The 16,978-nt window shown below is 35.9% G+C and overlaps 1 protein-coding gene across 1 annotated transcript in view; it reads left to right on the top strand.

Moving 5' to 3' along the window:
• Positions 1–16,978, top strand: part of DTNBP1 (dystrobrevin binding protein 1) — a 63,087-nt gene that overhangs the window by 22,037 nt on the left and 24,072 nt on the right. Inside the window, exon 7 of the mRNA XM_066558205.1 lies at positions 5,897–5,919. Within this exon, the coding sequence (XP_066414302.1) occupies positions 5,897–5,919 (23 nt within the window). The remainder of the gene's footprint in view (positions 1–5,896; positions 5,920–16,978) is intronic.

The following is a 16,978-nucleotide window of genomic DNA, read 5'->3' as shown; positions in this document are numbered from 1 at the left end:
TTATGCATTTTTGGTCAAGAATGCACATGGAGTCGCAAGCTCCTTTAACTTGTTTCTGTGAATTAGGGTTGTACCATATGTTGCTTACTGAATAATGTTGGCCAGTTTTTGAATACTGTCAGTTTTCTTCTTTTTAATGCTTATGTGGAAATTGATGTCCAGGTTAAAAGAAGATCTGCAGTTTCTTGTGTGGCTTGCAGGAACTCCTCTTCTTTCTAGAAAAAAATGGTGGAGTTGATGGTGGAGGTGGACTTTGGTGGATTGTTTGTACCTTCTCTGAAACTTCACCTTCTCTTACATTCTCTCTAGTTTCCCAAATTGTGGATTCTCTTAATATTCTGTTCTCAAATTTCAGCTTTAAACTTTGGTTCCTAAAATTTTGGTTGTATGATAAAAACAAACTGTTGATACATGTATGTTTTAGTGATCCAAAGACATTGCATACTAAGATAAAAGTTTTTTTAAAAATGTAAAAACTTGGGTTTTTTGTATAACAGGACGAAAGCAAAAGCATTAAAAACTGTGTCCTGTGTAAAATCCTACATCTGAAGGCGTGAGCTTTTGGAGGGAGCTAAGCATTTTTTCCACATTGCAGGTTCTAGTTTGGAATGGTTCTAATGGTAAATGGCTTGTGTCTGTCCCTTAGCAGAGGACAAGACTTGCCTTTAATGATTTGACTTCTACCCTTTTCTTATGATTTTAAGTCCATCCTCCTTATTTTTTACTGTTCTTTTGAATGATAGTGCCTGAAAATTGGCTCCCCATGTTCTTAAGATTTGTTTTTGTTTTTTGAAACATTGAAACAGAAATGCTTTCATTGTACCCTGGAACTGCTGAGTGTGTTAGGGGAATGCTTGTTTTTGGTTGTATTTATTAACTTGATTACTAGTTAGCGTTGGTAACTTCTAATGCAAAAATTTGCTGATCAGTTCCATCTTCTGGATTGAAGTTAACATAGAAGTTGTGCTGGAAAACAGACTTCAGCTACTTCTGTATCTGCATGAGTATGGAAGCAAAAAAATCTCCATTGCAGTATTATTGAAATGCTTAGTTCTCTGCTCTTCTCTTTTAGGGGATAAAATGTCACTTTTGATGATGGAGAATCCTGACCTGTCTACAGTGTTTTGTCAGATGAATAGAAACCTTGCCTGCAGTTCAATTCCAGCAGTAGTTCAGTAATAGTGTTGGTTTTTACTAATTTTTCAATACTTAAAGGCTTTTCATTGCTTCAGTCTCAAGTGTATTTCAAAGTAGTAATTGGCCTAAGTATCTCCAAGGGATGCTCAACCAATCTCAGAGATGGGGAAAACAGTTTTGTGTCAGGATTCACAAAAGTGCTAATCCTAACTAAAAAAAAAAAAAAAAAGTACTTAAATTATCTCTGTGCACCCTACAAGTGACATAGGTTTTGAGGTCTCCGTATTTTGGCTTTTACTTCTGATGACATCCAGAGGAAAGTCCCAGAGGAGAGATCTCATGGCTTTTTAGCTTACTAAAGCATGAGTCAGGCTATGGAAGGATTTTTTTTTAATACATAATTTTGAAGACTTAACTGTACTAGACATAGCAGAGGAAATGCGGCATTTCTCAGTTTCTGGGTTGGATCGTGTTAGATGCCATAACTATTTTTAGATTAATTTGCTGATAAGCATCTATACTTTCTTCAAATATACTTTTTGTAAATAGTACTTATGACTCAAAATTTATTAACACGTATAACTGTAAAATCTTTCAAATTCAATCCTCAATTTTTAGCATTTATATTCTGTCTTGATATTGTCTTTTGTTTATATATGAGTCTAGTTGTTGGTGTTTACTGACTGTTGCTTTCAGAGCTTGTGTTCCTGACATTAATTTAGGACTCTGTTGCTTTCTTATCTGCCTGTTTTCTTCTTGAAGATCTGTAAGAAATTCTGGCTGGTGGCATCTTTGTAAGGAATGTGGTGTTTCTGTAGTCTCCTAGGTATTTAACTGGATTCCTTGATGTTTAGTTACACTTAGGAAATTGATCTTAGTGTTACAGCCCTTTGCAAGATACAGTAGAACCTGAGATTTTTTTTTTCTTACTGTTGCTGAACAAATTAAATTCCCTTTGATCTCAGTAACTTAAAGGAGGATAGTAAAGCCTCCTAGTCCTCCCATATTCTGATCCCTAGATTTATTTTTGTTTGTCAGTGATACCAGTACAGTCTTCCTAGTGTCCATCTCACCTGCTCAGTGGCTGGAACAGGGTTAATCCAACAGTGCAATAAAAAGCCTGAGGGGAATGGGAAGGTCCTTGGGAATTTGTATCTGCCTTCTAACTAGATTGTAACTCTAATTGGTCATGTCAGTTACCTGTGGGACAAGTCATATATTGTAGACTATTTGTTTCACCTGTTGTCTCCACAATTATATGTTCTTACCACAAACCCTGAATGTTACCTTTTCTGTAAATGAAGAAGTTGAGACCACTGACAGCATCATCATCAGAACATTCCAGGTATCTTAAAAACTGGTAACTGAGTTTGACGTGTACAGAATTTCACAGAGTAATTAAGTGCCCCTCCCCCCATCTATTTTATGAAAACAAGCAACTGGAAAGGCAGGGATTAACACCATTGCCTATATGTGTGGCCAGATAGTTTTCATGGACATAACTTCAGTCAGTGGAGCCTGTACAGCCTCTTGTCTTTCAGGAAGGAATCTGGGATTTGTAAATTGCTCTGCATACAGAACGAGATTACTTTTGAAGTGTCTCCATGCCTTTATAGTCTGATTATGTTAGACTTTAGCTTGTTATTTTAGCCTTTTTTTCTTGCTCAGAGGTGCTGAACTTTGTCTTTCAATGAAAAGAGCTATTCATATTATAATGTGCCTTCTAATTTAGTCCTTTCTTCTGAAAGCTTACTGTTAACTATGAAAAGGTAAAATGTATTCTTCTATGAGTAACTAGCCAGGTTTTTTGCCAGTAACCTAAAATTTAGTAGCTGAAGAGCATATAGTCAGATGGCAGGTAGTTCTATTGATCAGTGGTTGGACTCAGCATGGGAGCTCCTTTAATCCTGGTCAGATGCTGAGCAGCCCACACTGGGCTTCAAGAGCCTTCATGTGTAGAGGGCCAGAGGCAAGGCAGGTGTGTGTTTTCCTTCTAATAGTAGTGGAAAGGGTTATCTCATCCATCTGTGAAGTGCATGAATGTTCTTTTGGATGAAAACTCTTTAAAATCCAGGAGCATTTCCCTACAGAGTGCTTTCAATTGCCTTACATGTTTCCTTCTGCTTGTCTTTTAACCTTGCTTTGAAGGCCACTTTTCTAAAACTGCTTGCAATTTGATCCTTTTCATTTTAATTACTCTCCCAAATTGCTGTTTCTTTACATTGTCTGTGTTCCAAATATGAAGTTCAACTCTTAATGTGAGGTCAGTGTATTCTGCAGACGACTTTCTGTCACTAGACTCTTAGAGTAGACAAAGGAAGTATCTTCCTTCTGGCAGTTTATCAGTAAATACAAAACCAGTTATTTACTTGTAAAGGGGAGAGGTGTATTACTCTGTTATATGTTTTTCTCTGTACTTCTGTGTGCCAGGTCTTAATTACCCAACTAGAAAATGTACTGATATACTCTTAAACCATTTGTTTTTCCAACGTCATCACATGTCAGTTTCCTTTCCACTTCTTAGTTTAGTGTCATGTTTTTTAGCAAATCTGCTGATAAATGAGATTTAAGGATTAAAATTTTTAAACTTCCAGGTTTTTTATTTGGATAATTTGATTTAATGAATAAAAAAAAAATCTTCTATCCTGCTGATGCTGAACATGGTTTCAATAACCATGTATTTCATTATGTATTTCTAAATAAAAGTTTTATTGAAAGTCTTATGAGAAACCACAAAATATGATTAATTCATGCAGTGTAAAATATAAAATCTTCAGTCTGTGTGTCTGAAATGGTATGAGGATACAAGGAAGTACAGATCCTTAAATTTCAAATCTGTATTTTTACTGTATGCTAATCATAGATACTTTTAATTTTTCAGAGAGAAAAAAGTTTTTGTCAAATACTAATTTCCAACTTTCTTAATGAATGGTAATTATATATATGGATATAGGAACAACATCTTAGTGCATCTCAACCCTAAAAATATTGATGGATTTTGAAAAGGAAAATTCTGGGGTTTTAGAGAAAATGAATGATTGCCACTTGGCTACTGTATTACCATCTTGTTTACTAACCTCTTTCAACACAATGGCAGTATTGTTTCATCTTTCCTTTTGTAGACAATTGTCATAAAATTTCCTGATTTTAGGTGCAAGTAATGTAGTTTTTCTCCTCTTACTTTCACAAGATGTTTCTTTCACTATGGTTTTGTTTTAGTCCATGGAAAACAACCGTTTCCTGTGATTGTTGTTTCCTCAGCTACTGTTCCATTATTCAAAAAATAAGGAGGGCAACTTGTGAGAGTGTTTAAGAATTTTCTAACTCTATTTAGAGTGTACATGCTAGGAAAAATTTTTTGGGATATAAGCCTGCAAATCACAGGTATTGTAAAGTAGCTTTTTTCTTTGGTATAAAAGGGAGAAACTGTGAAAGGAATGGAGGAGAAGCAGGAAAGGAAATAGATACTCACAGGAAGTTGCAACTAATAGAATTCTTTACTGTGAATCACACTCTAGCTTATTTCCTGATAAAGCACCCATTCTTTCAAAAACCTGTATTTAACATTTGCTGACAAAAGTGGGATGTTCTCTGAAAATGTGGAGGTAAATTCATTCTCTTCCTTCTTTTACAATACTTTGGCCTGCTTAGAGAATAAATTATTTCAGATTTGAGTGAGTTTTGTCTGTTCTTAATGCAAGAATAAATGCCGAATTGCATCATCTATTAAGGGATAGAAGGAGTTATTATTATTACAATTATTATTATTAATACAGCATCTGTATTGTGAAACAGTGTCTCTGGTAGGTGACTGAAGAGTGCTTTAGTCAGTGGATAGAGAATAGAATAATTTATCTGGACAACTGTGAATTCAATCTTTAATTTCTTTTTATTACAGTCACTTTTGCTTCAGAATTCAGAATTTAACTAGGCACTCTCTGAGGTGCAGACTGAAAAAATGTTTGATGCAAATGAGTGTTTTGTAAGGCCAGCATTCTGCTTTATCTCAGTTATTACATAAATTCTTCTTTAGCCTTTAAATTCATGATGAATCATTACCTTGTAGTAATGGCAGTGAGAGCAGTTTGCAATTTCTTTAAAACAGAGAAGATATTTCTGTCCATTTTTTAGCCTCTACATTCACAATTGCATAACCACTAAAAGTAGAAAGTGGCCTGGTATGAAGGCAAAAAAGATACTATTATCTTTTTCTTCATTTCTTAGCTTTCTGTTACATGAGTACTGTGGGTTATGTGTCATATTCCATACTTGAAACTACTCTCCTCTGAAGAATGTCACTATATGTCTCTTTGCCTTTCTCTTTTAACTGAGTGATATTGTCAAATTTTTCTCCTTCAGTGTTGCAAAGATGTTTTTGAATAGCATTGATAAAAATTGTTATTCACTGTGATGTAAATTGGTAAATCTCTGCTAAGTAAAGGATGCTTTAGTAACTAATGCCTTAGGAAATCTTGGTTATCTTTGGAGCAGTGTATCTGGAAATTATGTAGCTAGATATAAGTGGGCAGAATTTGTGTAATTGTATGTGGTTATAAGGAGGTGGTGGCCTAATTTATAAACAGATTGATTTTGTTTGCTTTAGGTAAACACATGTAGTAATATTATCCTTATACATGGTGACAATCAAATTCTTTGATTGCTTGTCTTTTAGTGAGTCTTAAAGCATACAAAATAAATCCTGTAGCTCTACATGTGGTATTTCTAATTAATTTTTTTTAATTCTGCTCTTCTCCAACAGGAAGGAACTGGAGACATTTAAAGGTAAATTCTATTTTTATTTTCTACTTAAATGTTTGTAAGAGTTATGGTAATTTGTGTATTAAGTGAAACTAGGAAGGAACTTCTGCTCTTTTACATTTGACAGTGTTAATTTTATGTTGACCCAGCAGGCTGTGTATTTTTCATTTTACCTGTTCTTGCTACTGTTTTCTTTGATAGAGTCCCAAGTGTGGGGAGAACACAGATATTTTGTTGTTTTATCTAGGTTTCAGAGATTCCCTTGTCTAATTCAAGCCTTTCCCTTGGTGTTCAATTTTTGTATTTAAGGGCTTTTTCTTCAACTAGTTGATGTCTCTTTCAGCACAGATATATTTTTGGCACATGTTGCAGGCTGTTACATGTTAGGTTTTTGTCTGGCTGTTTCCTGGGAATTTTTACAGTATTATGCAAATTTAATTTTTGTAGCTCAACTTGTTGGAGACACTCGATGATATATACAAATATTTGTCCAATATATGATGTAATGGCTGGCAACTCTGTCACGTGCTATTTCTTTATCTCTGGTACATAGATGGAAAACAGTACCATTTTCAGTAAATCCTAAACTGGGGCTTACTCTACCTACTGACATTAATGTTTGATCAGTTTGAGAATTGCTATTTTCTCTTCCTTTGGATAGGATGTGACTGTGGGTTTGTGACTAGTATTTAAGAGAATGAAGTTGGGTGCATTGACTTATGTCAATCAGTTGTCTCTTGAAATTGAAAGGAGGGATGGAAATTTCTATCAGCTGCATTCCTTTGCCTTTTCAGTTCATTACTATCTCATCTTTGTGGTGCTACAAAAGGAAAATAACAGTTACAGTAATAGATAAGCAATAGAGATTATGTAAAATGTCACTTTTTCTGTAACTTACCAAACAGACCCTTTGGTTGATTGATTTGACAGCTCTCAACATAGAGCAGCTCAATACAAAACAGACGGTAATGCTGGCTCCTTCTAATCCAAAGCAAGGCAGCTACTTTGTAGTACCTGGTGCTTGTGAGAACAGTGAATCCTCGTTTTTTGTTTGTATTGATCAAGTGTTTTAAGTGAGTTTCTGGAAGCCAGAAGAGTGGTTTCCAAAGTAATTTTTCTCTAGGTCTCTCTCTGTTGTTTTAATAGAGACTTTAATGTTATTTGACAGTAAGTATTTTACAAAGACAATTATTTTGATGGAAGAGGAACGTGCTACCTGTGTGTTGACCTTGAAATTTATACCAAACTAAGCAACTGGCTCTGCAATGGATACAGAGGCATATGGATTTCCTGTATTGGTTATGGAAGACTGGTCTTGGTAGCCAAGAGAATGCTAGTTAAGCATAGAGGGATGCATCATGGAAAATGGACATTAAACATCTGTCAGCCTAATTTGTGTGGGTTTTTGTACAGTGAACTGGTGGACAAGCTTGTACCTGACAGAAGAGAAGGGGAGTAATAGCTAAGAAAATTTCAAGAATGGTCTTGTGAAGCAAGTCTGATTCCTTTCTAGAAGATGACAACAAGAAGGTTTAAAATAAACAATAGATTCAGTGTTTTGATTTTGGAAACCGCTTTCACTGTTTTGCCTGACATTTCCCAGGAAATTGGGATTAAACTACTAAAAATCCAGGTGCACAGTTGATTGAAAATACATACTTGGAGGAAATGTTCTTGGGTTTCTGACTCATTAAGTTCTCAGATCTTGGAATTTTTTGTTGTCAACCCAGATTGTGAAGTAGAGGTATTCATTATATTGGCTTCAGTCAGTCTTTTTCTGGCCCTTTGGACCTTACATTATTATCTGGCGTATCTTTCATCAGCTGGAAATAGGGAGAGTAGAAGATTCCTAGTTGTGAAGGATTCTTTTCATAATGGCAGAGGTTTTAGTTCTAGGACAGCTTTGCCCAATCTTACTCAGGGCTCCTACTTGAGTTTTCTGTTTTGAGCTGCTTCCAGGGCTCACTAGATTTTTGGCAAAAATGATCTGTCACTTGCTTGGCTTTAGTTCCAATTGATGAAGCACACTGAGACAACTCTGTGGATGTCCATAGGAATCCTGTCACAGAGAAAGGAAAAAGGCAGCAGCAGGGGCAAGCAGTGTGTCTTAAGTTAACGGCCTAACACTGTAATCTAAAAAGCAAAAGAAGCTAGGAAAAGTTGGTTCCAACTGAAACATGTGAAGTAGTTGAGTAGATGGTTCTTTACATTTTAATATTGCAAGTATAGGTTACATCCTCAAATAATTTATCTTTGCATAACTGTCTAGAGTGAAATGTCTTCCTCAGTATCCTGTTCATGAAATACCCAGTGCAGGGTCTATAAAGAAAAACTGTTTAAAATATCTTCCTGTACACTTGCATCTTTTAATGCATTTGCACTTGAAATCATTGTACATCAAAATCTGTTCCAATGGAAAAACCTGAAATGCCATTTTTTTATAATAGTAACTTGTTATTTGTGAATTTGAATACCATATGCTAAAAAGTAATAGCTTCCAGGATATCAGGATGGTAAATGTCTTGCATAAAAATATCTTCCATAAAGATACAAGATCACTTTATCTGAATATGCAGGAATTAAAGTAGCACCAAAAAAATCCTTCAATATGTTTGCTAGAAGGGTTAAAAGAGAGTTGTATGCACTTTTTTCAGTGTCCAGATGCAACTCTCATGTTCACCAGTGATGAGTACTTATGCCTTGCTCAGGATAGAAAGTAAGTTTTACTGGAGTTAAGAAACTGAATGGTCTAGTCTGAGATTCAGATTAGCTCAGCACTAGAAATTTGAATGCTGTGATGCATCCCATCAATTGCACTGTGAATACAGAAAAAAATGCAAATTTTATGTTGGCGCTGACCCTGACAGTGCAGGTGTGACTCACAAGGCTGCTGAGTGGCTTCACAGACCTCTCAGATCTGTTTTAAAACTTTACTTCCCTGGAGTTTTGTGGATGTGTAAATACAAATAGGTATACAGGTGTAGTCTGTAGTAAATTTCTGAAATATTCAAATGTCTGTAACCTTAAAAACATTTAAAGTGCCCTTATATATACACCTAGTATTTATTTATTTTAATATCAAAGCAAAATCTACACAACCAGGAAATGGAATCATTCCTGGTTTTATTTACAGCTTCCCTCTGTGTGTGCCATGGTACAAAGTGGTAATTCATTGATCTTTTAAGTATATTTTTTGAAGATAGCAGGGGTCACCCAGAAGGGGCCCTAACAAGGAATGTATATATGCCAGTTTGCAGCATTGAGAAGTGTTTAGAATCCACTAACTCTCTTGCTCATTGATGTTGGTACATTTAAGGAGCATAAGAATAAATAAGAATGTAATACTACTTTAAGAAATTATGAATTATTTTTGTCAATGTTTTAGAATTTGCTTCTGCCATTTTCATAAAATTTGTTTCTGCCATTTTCATGTTGGTATTGGAGATTGTACTCTATTTCATTGTAAGGAATAGGTTTCACTCTTCTTCCTTATTTTTACAGGGCCTGACATTCTCCTTTGTTGTTTGCTGCACCCACAGTGTGCAGGGGCAGGACAAACCTTTCCAGTCTCTCTTCTTTCAACCACAAGGGTTTTCTATTACAGAGTAATTGAAATAGATTATTATTTAATAATCTGTGGTGCTGAGAAAGTGAAGGTTAGAAGCTTTTCTTTTTTTTTTTTTTTTGTTTTAAACATCTCTCTCTGAAGTAGGCAGGGAATGAGTGTGTGATAGCTCTGTCAACACTGCTGCAGCACTGGCATTTGTGTACGTGAAGTATGGGGACAGAACATCTCAAAGGTTGTCCAGTTCCTCTTCTTTTTTTGGTACTTTATCTTACAGAGGTCTTTGCTATAAAAGATGGTGATTTTATGAATTGGAAAACATTGGTGTGCCATATGGACTGGCCTGCAAGTTTCTTTCTTGCTTGCACTAATTTCAGTCTTGAGAGAACTGCTTGTAGGAACTGGCTTATGCTCTGTGCTGTCCTGTCTTGGTTGACACTCATAAAGATGCTAAAAAAAAAAAGCGTTCTGTTCTGAATCTTGGCAATTTCTTGCAATAGTTGAGTTTAGTTTACTTGATATTTATGTGTGGTTTTGATTTTAGTATTTGATGGGTTGTGCTCTTGCATCGTTTAGGAAGGTATCATTTTCATTTTACAGCTGAGAGACTGGAAATTTGATAGTACATATGTGGTTATTTGTTCCTGATACTTGAAACCTAGTGCATTTAGGCCTGCACTGAGATTTCAAGTCATTCCATCATCCTTCTAGGCACATAGTACCATTTTTAAATTTTTTTTTTCTTTTTTGAGTTAACATTCCTTTAGTTCCAGAGCAGCCAGGATTGTGTAGTAAATAGTTACAGAATACTGATAATCTCATTAGAAGATGGAAGAGTGGAGCAGATAATGGGGTAGGTAATCAGCAGTGAGACAGTAGGGAAAAAAAATAAAAGTTTTGAAAGTAGTAGAATTGCAGAGTGGTAAAAACATATGTTGTTGAGTTTACTTCTAATTTATCCAAATAGGAGCTATATACTTGATAGATTTCAAAATTGTTTGTAAAAGGCCCTTTTAATAAAAAGTTCAGGATGCAATGTTTTGAGTTCTTTTCTGGAAAGAGAACTAAAGCACTAGAGGCTGTTTGGAGATCAGCAACACAGCACTTTTGGACAATGAAAGGTGGCAGCAACTTTGCAAGGGCAAATACACACATGGCTTTGGCTACTGAGTCATGCATATTTCTAAGCTTTAGCAGGATTAGTTTGATTCAAGCTCAGGGAAACAGGTCATATGACCATTTTCAGCACTTTTGTTTACAGTACAACAAAATATGTTTTCAACCTTTTGAATCAGAGGTCTCTCCCAAACAAGGCCTTTTAAGTTTTAAGAGCTTTATCAAAATATTCCTTGAGAAACTGACCTGTGAAGTAAAGAGGTGTTTTTTCTTGCTTTTGCCTTCAAGATTAAGTCATTAGGTCATATTTGATATGCAGATTTTTTTGGCATCCCTATTCATGCATCTAATATGCTGCTGTTGAAATTGCAGTTTTCCAGTCCTTTTATCAGGAGCTTAAAGATGTTTATATCCAAACTTTAATTTGTGGACTTTCACTGTTCCCTCTTTCTAAGAGCACACAATTTTTGGAGCAGTCTGTTGACTCCATCTCTTTGTTTGCCATTTTTTTGAAATCTACTCAGTTTAACAAATAATATGTCAAACTGATTTTTTTTTCAACCAGTCTATGGATCCTCTTTATTGTGCTGTGTTCTGATGGCTGTCAAAATAAAACTCCTTTTTCCTGCTCTTCATATTGCCTTCCAGATGCATGAGTAATATGCAGTGGAGGTCTTTAAAGCTCGTGGTTGACAAAGCTAAATTCAGTGACGTAGCTGCTCTTGAAGTTGAGCTGTCATTTTGAGCACATAATCCTGTATGTTTCTTCTGAGCCAAGAGTAAGGTGACATTGTGGTAGAAATTAATTCCAGCCACATGGAGTTCAATTACTTGTGGTCCAAAATTTCAATAATTAAACCTTGTAGCATAGACAACTCTTGCTTTGTCATACCAGAGAACAGTTAGGAAATAATTTCTTAATTCTTTTGTAATAAAGCTAAAATGGAATTAAACTTTCAGATTTATATTCTGATATGAGGGGTTTTCCTCATAATTTTGCTATGAGCTGAAAATGCCCTGATAGATTTCTAGTTAGTACTGTGTTTTACTAGCTTCTTTCCCATCTAGGCTATGGAAGGAGGGCCTTGCAACTTTGGATGCTCTGTGTTGTTTGTGGCAAGAACTGACCAAGACTCTTATATATGATAACCATTCTCTAGGGATCAGAAAGATCTGAGTCTTGGGCACTTCTGGTCAAACCTTGAGTGAAAGGCAAATAAGTTAATTATTTAAGTCCTCCATTTTAATGTAATAGGATGAAACAGATGGAGGAGGAAACAATGTTCTGAATTGTCCTTATAGCTACCTTGCTTTTGATTTTACTTTTTATATTTTCAGGTTTGCAGACTCTTGCATCTGTTTAACATTTTTACAGTTTCTAGGTCTGTATCTATCTTTTTGTGTCTTCTATTTTTGCTCCTTTTTTGCTTTCCTTTAAATGGTATGGCTTTAAAACCAACCCTGTTTAAAAACAGCAATTTTGTTTTAAAATCCTTTTAAACAGAGGAATTTAAGGGTTCAGTCTTGGTCTTTCACTGTTTTCAGTCCTTCCCAGGAAATAATTGAATCTTTATACATCTGGACAGATACTACCAACAGTGAAATGTATGTTTGAGCTTTCAAATATACATTTCTGTAGCCCACAGGTGGATGGTGATGAGTTGTATGCATCTGATTTTGTTTGGCTGAGTTTTCAAACTTAGTGGCATACTTTGAGAACTTGTCCTGTCTATGAATGCATACCCAGGAACAGTGAAAGTTTTCAGTTTTCTGGGATAATGCACAAAAGCAATTGCTTGCTTCTTGCTGACCCTCTGAACATGACTTTGTTCTCAGTTGGCAACGCAAATTGAGCATGAGGTATAATTGAAAATGTATTAGCTGCCTTTGCCAAGGCAGCAAAACATTTGCTGGATTAAGTATTTAGACTGGGAGTGAAGCAAACTACAATGGATAATATCTTGTGTGCGCATTTATTTTGCAGATGACTGGAAAGAAATTTATCTAATATGTTAATAAGCTTCAAATCTTCAGGACAGATAATATTTTCTATACAAGAAATAGAATTTACATTTCAATGGAAGAGGAAAAATGGGATATTTGGCATATTTCAACTGTAGAAACAAAATTATCTACAATTCTACCTTTGATTACTACATCAGAAAGCCCATTTCCACTGTGCTTTGCCCAAAGGAGACTGCATTGTCAACTAACTCAATATATAATGGTTTGGGCTGAAAGGGACCTTAAAGATCATCTGTTTCCAACCCCTCTGCCATGGCTGGGGTGCCACTCACTAGACCAGCTTTCTCAGAGCCCCATCCAACCTGGCCTTGAACACTTCCAGGGATGAGGTGTCCACAACCTCTCTGGCCAACCTGTGCCAGTACCTCACCAGCAACTGAGTAAAGAATTTCTTCCTGACATCTAATCTAAACCTGCACTCTTTCATTTCAAATCCATTGCCCCTTGTCCTGTCACTGTCTCCCTCTCCCTCCTTTTTATAAGTACCCTTAAGGCCACAGTGAGGTCTCTCTGAAGTCATCTTTTCTCCAGACTGAAAAACCCCAGCTCTTAATAATTTGATATGATGAGGAATTATTTCCTTTTGTTAATTTTTTATTAGTTTTCAACTGGTGAGGTGAAAACAGGGCTATTTTTGTTAGTGTCAATACAGCCTTAGTTGGATTGTAGTGGTAGAATTGCATTCATTACTAAGGTGGTTATATATTGGAAAAAGGCCTGAATTTTCAAAGCTGTAATCAGGGAGTAGGGTTTCTAAAGGAAGTTTCAAAAGGCTCCTATAGAGAGACCAGATTATTTATGGGCAAACTACATAGTCACATTTTCTTGGAATAAATAGTGTGTGCTGTTGTAACTTGGCCGATCAAAGATAAGTTTTGGTTTTGTCAATTTTACCCTAAACCACTTCTAGTTTAATGCTTTAAATGCCTTTTTATTTATTTATTTTTATTTTTTTGTTTGTTGTGTGTTTGGCTGTAATGTTAATTGCAGATTCGATAGTGCAGTTTGTAGCCTCCATGCTCAGCTAGATTTCAGGATTTTGCATGATGGCTGTCACCTGAAAGTACTGTTCAGACAATGAATTAGCATAACCCATAGAGTGCTGACGTTACTGATACTTCTGAAACCTTGTGTTTATCAGGGGTTTTTTAATGCTAATTAAAAAAACCCTAATTCTGACTGGGTGAGAGTGAAGAGCAGGAACCTTCCTTTCTATTAAATTCTGCTTCATCTACATATATTTTTAGAGAATCTTGTGGGTTTTATTTCGTGAGACACCCATATGCCCTCTCATCTTGTCTTTGCATTGCATTTTGAGGGGGCTGGTTTATCTTCCCAACAAATTTTAATAATTTTGCATTTTACGTAGTTCTCTCTTTTCTTCCCTGATTCCTATCTCTTTGTAATCTAGTATTGCACTAAGTCAAAAGCCCTTTCAGAGGTCAGATGTATCACAAAAAATTTGGCATCACTGCAGCTTAAGGATAAGATGCCTCATGGGTGTATAGGTGCAGGTCCTGTTGGCTGTGGTGGAAGTTTACTCTGTGCTGGAATCAGCCTTGCAGAATCCTGGTTTTGTGAGGAGTGGAGGAGGCCAGGGTGACAACAGGGATTTTCTTCAACCATTGCCAGGGTGAATAGCAAACTGTGTAGATAATAGGAAACAATTTCATGGGAACATAAGTCCTGTCATACTCTGTTTATGTAGAACAGAAAATATTTTAAGGTGTAATATTTTAATTGTCTCCAATGCTTAAATGACTGATGTGGAAAAAAATAGAAGTCAGTTCTGTCTGCAGCTCTAACTTGAATTCATCCTTTAATTACTGAAGTCCAGACTGAAGCGGGATTATCTCATGATTATTATTATTCTTTTAATCTTTCTCATAGATGTTTTTGGTGTTATTTTCACCAGTTAAACCCAAGTTTTGTAGGCCAAACATTCTGGGTATTTTTACTTTTAATGATGTCGATTGGAGAAGTATTTGTAATATAATAGCTTTTTGTCCCTACTCTGTATTTTGATAATTGTCATAGAGAAGGTTTGGTAAATGTGATCTTTTTAATAAAAAGAAAGAAATTGCTATGGCTATCCTGGTTTCTGGCATCACTGTGCACCCTCCTAAATTAAAAAGGCAACGTGTGCCAGGGTTCCCAATTCTGAGGAATGCCTTACAGTTTTTGAACATAAATGCACTGTTGTGTAACTGCAGCATCAGCAGAGCCAGAGATTCTCAGTCATATGCTGTTGCTATTTTTTTTTTTCAGTTTTTGATGAAAATGTAGCCTGGATATATAATACAGAAAATTCAGTTTTCAGTGGAGAATACTGTTCTAATTTATTTGAAAATCACATCCAAGGCTTTTAATATTTTATGTGTGAAGTAAGAATAGTATGTAATCTGGTTTGTGGGGTATCTGAGCTAAGCCATGTTAAGGAAAGGCGCTTTAAGGGGTGAGTCTTGTGAACAGTGCCTAATTAAAAAAAGAATTCAGAGCCCTTGTGTACCTTTCCCCTTGCTTCCGAATCATTTGCAGACGCTCCCAGCTCTCTGCCAAGTAAACACATGCTGGAGCTGCGTGTCATCAGATTAGATCCCGCTGGGAAGATTTCAGTCTCCGCAGCACCCCTTGGTTCAGCAGCGTGTGGTATCTTCCCAAATACATGCCTGCATTTCTGGTGGAGCCCAGCTGCTGGGAGCTTGTGCTCAGGTTCTGGGGAGGCGCTGAGTTGAAGTATCCATGTGTGTGCAGCTGCATCTGCGTGCGAGCGGCCCAAAGGAAACTGCCCGTCGCGGTACCACTGCTTTGAAACAGCAGCCTTCTGGCAAAGGTCTTTGTTCTGCATCAGTGAAGATGCACATCGCTGAGGCTGCTTGGTAACTGGAGCTTTCACTTGACCAGTGCTGGGTTTCCTTTTACTTGCTTATTTCTTACTGCCATGTCATCTCCGGGAGGCACTGAGAATACTCAGAAGAATTCACGTAGGTGGAACTTTATTATCATCATTGTTATTTGTCACCTTAACTTGCCAAGCTAATGTAAAATGCAAAATGAAATTAAATTTAGCTTAATTAATTTCTTCCGTTACCATTGCCTGATTTGCAAAGGGTGTGCTGTAAATGACAGGTTAATTATCAACTTGATTTTGCAAATTGGAAAGAAATGGTGACTTAATGTCTATTTTTTCAGGGCTTTTGTTTATTGCTTTGCTTTTGTCTGTTGCTTTGCATTATTGTCAAGGTAATATTAATCAGAATTAGTAAAAGAATGCAAATACGCAGATATCTTGTTAACTAAAATTCAAGCAGGCGTGTCTAAGGGTGGGGTGACACCAGATGAGAGGAGACAGAGAATTATTATCTGAAGATAAAACCAAGAAAAAAAAATAAAGCAGTGAATGTTAGCAGAGATATTCATGCTACTTTCCTTTAGATAAATAAAACAAGTGTTAAAGGTATATTTTAAATGAAGCAGCTAATGCTATTTACATCCATACAAAGCCCCCTTTATCATACGAAACAATGTTCTTAATCATGCAACCAATAACGTTTTTATGCTGTTAATTTGTAAGTAATGGTGTTTAGAACTGTGCACTAATTGAAGCAGAAATAAAATGTAGATTTCTACTCTGATTCTTTTTATATTCTTTTACATAACCACTGAAGAGTTTTTTTTTTCTGTTACCATTCACGTGGATTTTTTTCTGTGGTTGTCCAGAGCCAAAAGATAAGAGTAAAAGGAACTATTTGCTATTTTAATAACCTGTTGGAGCATGCCTTTATCAAGGCTCTACCTATGAGTTGTAATTTTGACCACTAAAGTTGATATTTGCATTGAATAATTATTTAAAGTTGAAAATTTTGTTTTAAGCAATTAATCTGATATGGGAGAACTCTTTACATTTGTGTTGATTAAAAATACTTAATTTGTAAATATACCTGTTTTCCATAAGTCTAGCCAGATTAGGTGATTGCTTACTTAAAGATAGCAAAATTTATCCTCAGTTCTGCTAAATGTGGTGTGACCACTGTGCACTCAAAATTGTGTAGTCTTGCAAGCAGTATATGTATCTATATCTATATACATACACTGCTGGTATAATCCATTTTGTATTCTTAACTACTTGGTGCATATTGGCAAAAGTTGTCCCTCTTTACTTGTTCTTGTTTACATGTTCTTTGTTCTTGCAGTGAAAGTAAGGGCACAGCTGAAAATATTTATTTTTTTCCTTATTTACCATCATATCTTGGACAGTAGAACAGCTTTTTTGTGTGTGGAGTCGGGGCCAACCTTGGAATTATATAAAGACTAGAATATGAGATTGGAGAATAATTTGAAATTTAATCCTTAGCAATATTACTCCAAGTACTTCTG

The sequence above is a fragment of the Molothrus aeneus genome, chromosome 1 (genome assembly GCF_037042795.1).
Source record: "Molothrus aeneus isolate 106 chromosome 1, BPBGC_Maene_1.0, whole genome shotgun sequence".
Classification (NCBI taxonomy): Eukaryota; Metazoa; Chordata; class Aves; order Passeriformes; family Icteridae; genus Molothrus; species Molothrus aeneus.
This window is presented reverse-complemented; position numbering and strand designations above follow the sequence as displayed.